Source organism: Doryrhamphus excisus, linkage group LG21 (assembly GCF_037039965.1).
Source record: "Doryrhamphus excisus strain RoL-2023G ecotype Guam linkage group LG21, RoL_Dexc_Guam_v1.1, whole genome shotgun sequence".
In the NCBI taxonomy this organism is placed as follows: domain Eukaryota; kingdom Metazoa; phylum Chordata; class Actinopteri; order Syngnathiformes; family Syngnathidae; genus Doryrhamphus; species Doryrhamphus excisus.
The window spans coordinates 11,945,339-11,957,340 of record NC_136377.1 but is presented as its reverse complement, the minus strand read 5'-3'; the positions used below and the strand labels follow the sequence as shown (position 1 = coordinate 11,957,340).

The 12,002-nt window shown below is 38.5% G+C and overlaps 1 protein-coding gene across 1 annotated transcript; it reads right to left on the bottom strand.

Moving 5' to 3' along the window:
- Window positions 1–2,707: 2,707 nt before the first annotated feature.
- rraga (Ras-related GTP binding A) lies at window positions 2,708–11,879 on the bottom strand. Its single transcript, XM_058086485.2, has 10 exons — window positions 11,721–11,879; window positions 11,290–11,410; window positions 8,859–8,958; window positions 8,701–8,767; window positions 8,398–8,620; window positions 4,941–5,036; window positions 4,749–4,871; window positions 4,555–4,646; window positions 3,270–3,385; window positions 2,708–3,187 (listed from the first exon to the last, which is right to left on the bottom strand). Exons 2-10 carry the CDS (start codon window positions 11,314–11,316, stop codon window positions 3,084–3,086), a joined length of 948 nt encoding a protein of 315 aa, XP_057942468.1. The 5' UTR covers window positions 11,317–11,410; window positions 11,721–11,879; the 3' UTR covers window positions 2,708–3,083.
- Window positions 11,880–12,002: the final 123 nt, after the last annotated feature.

The window sequence follows — 12,002 nt, the reverse complement described above, 5'->3', positions numbered from 1 at the left end:
CACGAGACTTTACTGTAATTAGGACAAAGTTGATTAAACAATAAACAATGCTCAATATCTCAAGTTAATTAAGACAAAGGGGGTTGGGGATGCATGGCTTCAGGTCAAATGGGGTACACGACTAAAAAGTTTAGGAATCACTGCACTAAACTAAATCGCGTAAAGGACAATGCATATTGAATTACATGCAGCTGTTATTTTGTTTAATTGACTCAAAGGTGCTTGTTACAATCTGTGCGGGCATCTGTGAAGTCTTTAACAGGTGCTCTGGCCAGGACTGTACCCTCCCCCTTCACACACGTCAAGGGTTGGTCACCATATGGCAAGGACAGAACAACTGATGCAGCTGTCACCAGGCCGTGTGTGCAATCACTTTTTATGTACATCTATTTGGGAATTGAGTAGTTTCTGGTACAAACAGGAACCAAATGATGGTAAATACCATAGAAGATTCCTACATCATATGCAATCACAACTCCTCCTGTGTCCATTGCGTACTTGCCAACCTTGAAGATGTAGCCAGGGGTCATTTAAAGCCAGTTGTGGGATTGTGGTACTGTCTCTTTAAATTAGTTTACTAGATCTGCCCTGCTTGAGTGTTCATCTAACAATCCTTTCAATACTGTCAAGGATTTACAGAGACACTTTTTCAAGCAAGGTCTGTCACGGCTGCATGTTTCCAGGTCACTGGTATGTGTGAGTGACAGCAAGAAAAGCTCAGGCTCATGTGGGGAGAAGTCATTTGGTGTCATGTGTAGGTGTACATGTATAAATGACTAAATACTATAAAAAGTAATACTAAAATATGTCTGATATATATTTCCTGAAACAACTATGCCATCTTTGTGATAGCGGTGAAAGGGTTTATTATTAATATGAACATTGGTCTTTGCTCCTAACCCTTTGTTTTGTTTTTTTGTCCACAAAATATTTCAACTTTTTTACATTAAACGTATGTAGCCTTGTCGTAATATTGGGACTTATTTGGTTTTGTTTCTCATATTATATTCATTTCTCATATTATGACTAAAATGACAACCTACTTTTTGTACATTTTCATTTCATGATAATGACTTAATTCCCATAATACTTGGACTTTATTCTCGTAATATTATGACTTCTTCTGCAGCCTAATTTTCGTAACATTTTTTGTAAAAAATTACAACTGTATTGTTTTGTTTTTCATGTTACAACTTGCTCTTCAAATTATTTTTCCTCATAATAGTATGCTATCCTTGTAAAATAAGGAAATATGGGCCATTATTTAAAACAATAATAGTATAGAGACTTTAATTATTAGCATATTAGCTCTACCTAAAACACACATTTTATCTTGGAGCAGTATGTCATAAAACATTTAGTTGCAAACTCAATGTCATTTCATTTATCTTTAAAAAACACAGTCATTAATAGATATAAATAATTATATTACAGTAAATATTATTTCATTACAATACTGTAACTATCAGTTAGAAATCCCTCAGTTTTTGAAAGTTTATTGAGAGCGGCGATTGGCGTCCTTGGTTTGACGGTCCGTGAACGCACCGTAAACCATTGTCCCATGCACACATGGATGTATTTTTCCTCTTTTTTCTTCACCTCATATTTGCTCCCAAATGTTGATACGATGGGTCAATGCATAAAGGGAAGATTTGATGACTTTGAGTGCTAATGTGCATAATTGTGGTACACAACTTCTCTGAAAAACAAAGTCCACCAAGCGGGATGGTGGCTCTGTATTCATTTAGTGCCTTTAATTTGATCATGTTCCTGTCATAGTTTAACATAATACATCATAAATAGGATCAATCAGATTGCTATAATGTATAAAAATGTTTTACTGGGGTGTTGAAAGTCTTTCCCTAGATAGTTCCATGCTAAATCGCTAATGCTAGCTAACTTCGCTATACTTGAGCCACGTCATCACATTTGACAGCCCGGAAATAGCAGCTGTAACTCGCAGTTAATACAAAAATCAGTGAAAGTTGGGACACTCTTATGCCAAGGTACGTTTGAATATGACAAAAACAATACCTATATGATTAAAAAAAAAACATACCTGCACTGTTCCAGTCTCTGGCAGGCGATGTAATCCGTGATAACTCAACCACAGCGACAGTAGATACAAATGCTTGAAGCTAACTTCCTATCAAAATACTATTCTCTTTCTCCTTGTCTTCTAGATTGTGGCTACAATTGCCGCGCTTCAATCAAACTACGGTGCGGGCCGAGGGTAAAAAAAGAGCGACTTTAAAGGAAACTTAACGCATCATTAATGCGTTACCTAACAACCTGACAGCCCTAGTTATCTAACATTTTTCTCCTAGGATTTTGACTTCATTCTTGTAAAATAACTGCAGATTTATCACAGTTTTTTTTTTATTATTTACTGAGGTGTGTTGCTGTTCCATCCATTTTCCACACTGCTTGTCCTCAGTAGGGTCTGAGCTGGAGCCTATCCCAGCTGACAAGCAAAAGTCAGTACATGGAGGACTGGACATAAAAAAAAAATTAAATGCCAAAGTTTGTTGTTTTGTTTTGGTTTGTTTTTTTTTCAACCACAATGTATCTCATTGTACATCTGGATTTTCTCACACAGCATCTTTTCTAAATAAAACACAATAGAAAGTAAATGACATTAAATAATGCTCCAACACAAAGCAGTGTTTTAAATGATGGATCGGTGATAAGAAACACACATGCTAGGTATTTCTGAATAAAACTATATTGCTTGTATTCTCAAAGAACAGCACACTTTACATTGCTGTTACATTTCATGCGGAAAAAGACATCCCCCAATCACTGGGGTCCTTGTATACAACAGCGAGGTACATGATATCCCCCCCCCCCCGCCCTTCAAAGTAAACACATTTCAATCTTTAATTGATCATGGGAGGAGACACTGGACAAAAAAAAGCATCACTGCACTTAATACCACTTAAGAAATTAGACCAAAAAATGAGGTTTTTTTCCTCATAGTAAGTGTGATTGAATGTGAGGATATAGTGAGGCGAGGATGCACACATCCCACACGACGACCTGTGATTGGCTGAGAGGATCCACTATGGACAAAATCAAGCAGGCTAGCGCATACGCATGTGTAGGCTGTGTTTAGGTCCGTCCACCCGCTCCAACTTCTCAAAGTGTTTCCTAGCATTACGGATATTGATGAGGGTGGCTGCAGATGCTGTTGAAAAAAAAAAAAAGCAAAGTGAAAGTGTAAGTATTCACTTGCGTCACCCGTGAGATACAAATCAGTCGCTACTTACGAATAGACGGGTCTGACATGATAACCATGACATATGTGTTGGAGGTGAAGACGTCAATGAAGGCCGCAAAGTTGGAATTCCTCACTTCCATGCTCTGGAACGAGGCTGCCAGTTTACTGAAACACAGGAGAACGCACATACCTCAATCCTGTTTGAGTGACTGGTGAGGTTAAAGTCATAACATGCTGGGAAATACTCTTCTATTCCTATCCTGTAGGTGGCAGTATTACAAGTTAGGTGCCCAGTGTCACACACAGCAAGCTTTTTCCACTGCAGCATCACCTGCTGGATCTTCTGGGGAACTGCCTCACTTAAGCGATGCGTTTGTTTGTAAGTGGAGATACACACACGCTGTTGATATGTTCTTGTTGCTGTGTGGAGCACGCCATCATATCATATCATTATTGGTAGAAAACAACCCATATCTCATTTTATATTACAGTAAAGTCTCGTTATATCGATATCGGTTATAACGAATTACTGCTTATTACGATACTATTTTCATTTCCCGGCAAATTTCTAGTCTTTTATGATATAATTAGTTCCGTTAGTACGATACCCGGTTATTATGATAATCCGGTTACTACGATGCCCTTTTCATCTCCCGCCAGTCAATTTGGTCTGCTTATATCGATACAAAAGCAGCTTAAATCAATCTTTGCTTAAGGATTTCAATACCAAAAAAGAACATGGCGAACGGCTGCTTCCAGTCAACTTTATTTTTCACACTTCCACCACCAGAGCGCAGCACACACACCGATTCCCGCACTTCCTGTTTCACAGGTCATGCTCAACCCGCCCCACATAGCTGGCCAAACACATGCCTGCAACAGAAGAACCAACTGACATAGCATACACACCTATTCCAACGAAGACACAAGCGTACAAATACATGTATTTAATTGTGTTGTATTCAGATATCTTTTTATCGCTTGCAATAATCACTGTTTTTCATATGTACATGCTGGCGTTCGTGGTTTCTCTCGTGTGTATAGATTCTATACACACGAGAGAAACCACGAACGCAGTTGGTTCTTCTGTTGCTCTATACTATAGAACAATGTCGAGTGCATTATTGCCCACTTTTAATGCAGTTCGGCGCAGGATCAGATATATCGACAGTCCGGTTATATCGATATTTTTTCCAACTCCCGACAATATCGATATAACGAGACTTTACTGTATATATTTGAGACATCCGTAATCCCAACATAACCTTTCACCTTGTGTTAATTGTCCATTAATACCAAAAAGTACATTTAGTGCTTTTGCTCCATGAACTTACCTACAGCTGAGTTTGAACTGTTTGATAATGTTACTGATCTTCTCAAAGCGGTGAGCATCTCGCTGCTCTTTGCACTGGTAGTGGGAGATTACCTGTCATTTAAAAACAGGCCACACAAAGGGTAAGTAAATATTATATATTTATATATGGAATCACATATTGTGCACAGACCATTTTTTTTGTTAGAAACCTACCAGGAATGTAGCTCTCTCAAAGAGAAGGACTTCATCTGCCTCGATAATCTGTGCAAAATTTGTCAGGTTTGTCTCCAGTTGCTGGACGTTTGGGATAAGCTGGTAGACTATGCTGGACCAGGCCTGTGAAAATGAAGATTTAACAGGATTAAGATCAAACTACTACATGTGGAACCTGTGGAAAACACCAACCTTATACAAGGTTTCGTCCCAGATGGACGTCCTGAAGCATGTGCAAGCCAAAGGTCGGGAGAGTCTCTTTAAATCTTCCTCACGCTCCTTGAAAATCTATGAAGGCCACACACGTTTGCTGGTCATTACATAATGATGATGACATTGTACAAAGCATCGCCACACCAGCCTCATTTTCCAGAAAATACAACATTTTGTTTTGCATTGTTCTCATAAGATTACAACTTAAAAAAAGAACATTTATAAATAACATTCCTTAATATTTCAACTCTCTGCGTCTAAAAACAAATCATTATTCCTTAGTTTATCCTTGTAAAAATGGGACTTTTTCTTTTTATAATACAACTGGTTTTCTTTTTTTTCCAACTTTCATTTTTTTCCCCCAAAATTTGAATTTCTTCTCATCACAATGACTTTATTCCCATATTTTAACTTTGTTCTTGTAATATTTTTTTTTATTTGCTTGTTTCCCATAATATTGACTTGAATTTTTTTAATACTCAAATTTTTCACCTTCAAGCTACTAAAATTATGTTATTTTACATTATTCTCTTATTTCAAGTTAGATTACAAGTTTTTCCTCTTCTTTTTTTTAAATTTTATTCTTGTAAAATTACAGATTTTTCTATTTTTGCAACAAATGGTCCTCGGGCAGAAGGTCGGACACCCTGATCTGTAGAACTTTTCTTTCCTTTTTTTATGTTGTTTCATTCATCAATTGTAGAAAATGCATAATATGGATTACATCTGAATGCCATACTCATAAGAACTTCTATTTCTCATAATAACTGACATCGTAACTGGAAAAACATCCTACTCAAGGACATGACCCTGTGTATACACCCACAAAGGACAGTACAATAAAAAAAAGGCTTCACTACACATCTCAAAATAATAATAATAATAATAATAATCAGCTGCAGAGGTTGAAGCTGTAGACTTGATCATGCTCGTCTTCCATAAATAGGCTAACCTAGCATGATATAAAATGTGAGTGTAAGGTTGGCACTGTAGCTCACATAGCATACAGTGAAGAAAATAAGTATTTGAACACCCTGCTATTTTGCTATTTCTCCCACTTAGAAATCATGGAGGGGTCTGAAATTTTCATCGTAGGTGCATGTCCACTGTGAGAGAGATAAACTAAAAAGAAAAATCCAGAAATCACAATGCATGATTTTTTAACAATTTATTTGTGTGATACGGCTGCTAATAAGTATTTGAACACCTGAGAAAATGAATGTTAATATTTGGTACAGTAGCCTTTGTTTGCTATTACAGAGGTCAAACGTTTCCTGTAGTTTTTCACCAGGTTTGCACACACTGCAGGAGGGATCTTGGCCCACTCCTCCACACAGATCTTCTCTAGATCAGTCAGGTTTCTGGGCTGTCGCTGAGAAACACGGAGTTTGAGCTCCCTCCAAAGATTTTCGATTGGGTTCAGGTCTGGAGACTGGCTGGGCCATGCTAGAACCTTGATATGCTTCTTACGGAGCCACTCCATGGTTTTCCTGGCTGTGTGCTTCGGGTCGTTGTCGTGTTGGAAGACCCAGCCACGACCCATCTTCAATGCTCTGACAGAGGGAAGGAGGTTGTTCCCCAAAATCTCACAATACACGGCCCCAGTCATCCTCTCTTTAATGCAGTGCACTCGTCCTGTCCCATGTGCAGAAAAACACCCCCAAAGCATGATGCTACCACCCCCATGCTTCACAGTAGGGATGGTGTTCTTCGGATTGTACTCTTCATTCTTCTTCCTCCAAACACGCTTATTGGAATTATGACCAAAAAGTTCTATTTTGGTCTCATCTGACCATAAAACTTTCTCCCATGACTCCTCTGTATCATCCAAATGGTCATATGCAAACTTAAGACGGGCCTTGACATGTGCTGGTTTAAGCAGGGGAACCTTTCGTGCCATGCATGATTTCACATCATGACGTCTTAGTGTATTACCTACAGTAACCTTGGAAACGGTGGTCCCAGCTCTTTTCAGGTCATTGACCAAGTCCTGTCGTGTAGTTCTGGGCTGATTCCTCACCTTTCTTAGAATCATTGAGACCCCACGAGGTGATATCTTGCATGGGGCTCCACTCCGATTGAGATTGACCGTCATGTTTAGCTTCTTCCATTTTCTAATGATAGCTCCAACAGTGGACCTTTTTTCACCAAGCTGCTTGGTAATTGCTCCGTAGCCCTTTCCAGCCTTGTGGAGGTGTACAATTTTGTCTCTGGTGTCTTTGGACAGCTCTTTGGTCTTCGCCATGTTACAAGTTAAAGTCTTACTGATTGTATGGGGTGGACAGGTGTCTTTATGCAGCTAACGACCTCAAACAGGTGCATCTGATTCAGGATGATACATGGAGTGCAGGTGGACTTCTAATGGGCAGACTAACAGGTCTTTCAGGGTCAGAATTCTAGATGATACACAGGTGTTCAAATACTTATTTGCAGCTGTATCACACAAATAAATTGTTAAAAAATCATGCATTGTGATTTCTGGATTTTTCTTTTTAGTTTATCTCTCTCACAGTGGACATGCACCTACGATGAAAATTTCAGACCCCTCCATGATTTCTAAGTGGGAGAAATAGCAAAATAGCAGGGTGTTCAAATACTTATTTTCTTCACTGTATATGCTAATATTTGTGTCCTCCAGACCGTTGTTGTATGTGATATATGGCATCTATCACATTGGACAAAGAGTTAGAGTGTATATACAGTAAAGTCTCGTTATATCGATATCGGTTAAAACGAATTACTACTTATTACGATACTATTTTCATTTCTCAGCAAATTTCTAGTCTTTTATGATATAATTAGCTCCGTTAGTACGATACACGGTTATTATGATAATCCGGTTACTACGATGCCCTTTTCATCTCCCGCCAGCCAATTTGGTCTGCTTATATCGATACAAAAGCAGCTTAAATCAATCTTTGCTTAAGGATTTCAATACCAAAAAAGAACACGGCGAACGGCTGCTTCCAGTCAACTTTATTTTTCACACTTCCACCACCAGAGTGCAGCACACACAGCGGAAAACACCCGTCCCTCGCGCCTACCCCTCTGGGTGGCAACACCTTCGCTATCAATAGTTCTGGGGTGAATTATGTCCCGGTAACCGGTAATCACTACAGCGTAAGTTTATTTTTATTTACTGTAGTACGAAATTTATTGTAGTACAAAAGCATGCTAGATACGCAATCCATGAACTCAAGGAGAAAATTACATGCGATATCAAAGATCCGCCCACTTTTAATGCAATTCGGCGCAGGATCGGATATATGGATAGTCCGGTTATATCGGTATTTTTTCCGACTCCCGAGAATATCGATATAACGAGACTTTACTGTATATATGAAAAGTGGACAGCTACACACTGTCTGGGACAGGTGTAGACAGCTACAAACAATCTAACAATGCTTCTGCATATCTCAAAGATCCTTCATCTTACCAGGTCTCTCTGGTCCTCCTGCACCAGATCCATTTTGTGCACAAGACAGAAGACTTTGGCATCAGCAGAGTTCTGCAGGATGGCCTCCAGACACGACTGGTAGTAATGCATGTCTTTCTCCAGCTCACGGCTCTCCACATCAAATACGTAAATTAGCACCTCCACGTTCCTGAAGATGTTGTCCCTCTGGCTGGTGAAGTAGTTCTCCATGAAAGTGTCCTGTCTGGTGGAGGATGTAAGCCATGTTTTTGTTGTTTCATAACTCAAACAATAACAAGCTGGCAACTTTAAATTTGACTTTACCCTCCACAATCCCAAAGGTTTAGAACCAGATTGCCAAGAAACCGCACGTGGGAGTGTTCCACATCAACTATGTTTCACAAATGAATGACAACATGTTTAAAAATCAGATTAAAGAAACAACCGGTATAACAGGAAAGAAGTGTCTTTGAGGTTCTTACTTGTAGCTCCAAGGCGCCGTGTGTCTCGAGCTATGTAATTGGCAAAGATGATTGATCTCATACTGGTCTTTCCAGACCCACTTTTTCCCATCAGTAACACCTGAAAACACAAATATCACATCTCACTGGAATGACTATGATGTAGAGTAGCCGGTGTGCAGCTTCAGAAGCAGTACAGTCCTCCCTCGTTTATCGTGGTTCATTGGTTCCGGACCCAATTAAGTTAAATTAATTTCTGTGATATATGATTCAATGTTAATATTTTCATAAATAAAGCAAAGAACGCCTTTATAACTTTCTAAATATACTTTTTAACATTGTTAAGAGCCCTGTAGGCATGAAATAACACCCCTATAGTCACTTTTACACGCTTATTATTCATTGTTTGCACCACAGAACATACCACTTCCACACAGGATGAAAGAACTTTTTTCCACTCTATAATGTTGGACATGCAATGGGTAATTCATGACTTGTGTTAAGGTAATGTATTGTAATGCAATGTCTTAATGTTTCTGTCATTACTGCCGCCTAGTGACTAGAATACTACATATCGCTTGTATTTCAGTACGTTTTGACTAATAATAGACCACAGTGGACAACAAAACAGCAATCACTAATTAATTAATTTCTGATTAATTTCTAACTGCGCTTCGAGAACGGCACAGTACACATTTCCCTGAATGAAGGGCAGCTCCTCAGTGCTACAACCACCAAGGCTAGACGCAATTATCTTGTTACTCACTATTTTGACCATAATGGCCGTGTGCGTTGATTCACTGTCAGTGGACAATAAATCCATACAGTCGTCCCTCACCACTTCAAGGTTCAAATTTTGTGGTTTCACTCTATTATGGTTTTTGAATCATTTAGTAATTAATCAATGTCTTTCATATTAAATACGGCCTATTATTAGTTTTAATAAAAAAATAAGTGAAATAATAAGTGATGAAATAATAAGTGTACATATAAAAATATCTAAATGAACTAGGATACAAATAAAAGCCATGAAGAAAACAATTTGTACTGTCGATGTAGTTTTCTACGCTGTCAGTAATCGCCAGAATAACATCCTTTTATTGCAGGTTTAATTTATTTCATAACAGGCCCAATCAGGACGCAGAAGGTAATGGGCAGGTTCTCCTTTAGCCAGTAAGGACCCAGAACAACAGTTTACCCGTAGCCAATCAGGACGTAGAACACAATGCATGTTCATACGCTGATAAAAAGAAAAAAAAAAGACCAAAATGACACAAAAAAAACCCTGCAAAACAGAGTGTCCACGAAAGGCGTACCATGATGGAGTGAGTGGAGAAATTCACTTATGACAGTCGGGGCTGGAACCAATTAACCGCAATAGATGAGGGATTACTGTACTGCTATACAAGCTGTACGCTCACTATTTGAAAGTTACTTTCTGTAGTATACTATAAAGTAGAACCTTGGTAACAGCAATGATTTGGATGTTGGTTCAGTCGCCATTGTTCACTAAACTACACAAGAAACTAAATAGCTAGCCAACAAGATTGTGGTTGCTAGCTGGATAAAACACTACCCCCTAGCGCAGGGGTGGGCAAACTTTTTGACTCGCGGGCCGCATTGATATGACAACATTTACGGCGGGGGGGGGGCAGACTATATATTTTACACGTAACAGTCCACCTGGTATTATTGTATCTGTAAAATTGTCATGCAATCTGCTATTATTATTTTATATTTATATTTAAATATTTTAAAAATAATAAAATGTTATAATAATTACAATAAAATTAAAATAATAATTATTATATTATTACTATGTAAAATATGCAAATATAACAATATTATATATAATTAATATAATAGTTTGCATTAATATAATAATTATAATAATCATAATAGTTCTAATAATTATTATAATAATCTAATAATAATAATTATTATTATTATTATGTGCTTGTGTCCCTTTTTTCAGGAGCACTTTGTAAACAACAGACCATGTCAAAAAACGAAATTGATAAAACCATCAAAAGGTTGGCTCAGGCCATGATGCCAGGTTGTATGTTGAGTTTAAATGAAATACTTTGGAAAGATTGGGCGGGCCGTATTCAAACACTTGGCGGGCCGGATGTGGCCCCCGGCCCATAGTTTGCCCACCCCTGCCCTAGCGTCATGAATTCAGTCCTCATGGGCACTACTACTGCATGCATATTTCAAGAACTTTCAAGAGAGTAATTAATTTTCCTGGCAACTACATTTGTGATGTGTGTGATTCCGTCACTAATTTTTGGTAATTGAAAACTATTAACTATAACTAATCACTTTTTAAAGGTAATTTGCCCCCCTGTTTGGTTGTTTCTCAGAGGTATGCATGCAGTGAAGTTGTAAAAACTCTAAACTACTAGTACTACTATGTCAATCAAAACTCAAATGGTGTCACCGAGCAGCTGACCTTTTTCTTCATGGCTGAGCTGGACATCCCCTTGAGCAGACACGCTGGAATCTTCCTGTGAGCAGCAGATCAGATGACTTCTGGGTGAGTCCTGCAGCTGCTCTCCTCTTCTCGCCCTCAGCTGAGGCACAATAGTTTCACTTGGGTGTTTTACGTTTCACTTCACGTAGCACAACACACAAACGCAAAAAAAAAAAGCTGCCACATATAACTGTAAACTATGCGCAAAAGAAGGCTGTGCTTTCAAATGAAATTATAGCTTACAAGCCGTGAACTCATTTTTATCTAAAGTCAGTCTCTGCCCAGTAACAACATGGAAGCTAATGCTAAATTAGCTAGCAAAGACAACCGCTGCAAATTTGTCAGGTAGCTTTGCCACGCTGAGACGCTAGCTCAACTCAATTCTAGTACAAATGGTGTACCTTACTTACCCAACCTGGACAGAAAGGTTACGTGTATTTAATCAATCGCAAACATGAGGTTGTTCGGGTTAAAGGATCCAGTTGTGTGCATTACTTGATGGGATCAGGCTGAGTAAAGATCAGCTGCTTCCTGTTTACGCCACAGTCACATGACGTTAGGAAGTTATATGTCCCCATTTGTGTCTGACAGGCAACACACACGACAAAGGCGGAATTGTCATTTCCGGTTGGATAAATAGTTAATATTTTATTTTTTGTATAATCGTTGTATTATATTTTTGGTTTACTTCT

Bases quoted from the DNA above. Each gene is read 5' to 3' on its own strand.
- rraga (XM_058086485.2), bottom strand. From the start codon at position 11,316: ATGTCCAGCTCAGCCATGAAGAAAAAG. The intron at 5,037-8,397 runs GTAAGATGAAGG...TGGCCTTCATAG, and splicing joins AGGAGGACCAGAGAGACCTG to ATTTTCAAGGAGCGTGAGGA. The intron at 3,188-3,269 runs GTAAGTAGCGAC...TTTTTTCAACAG, and splicing joins CATGTCAGACCCGTCTATTC to CATCTGCAGCCACCCTCATC.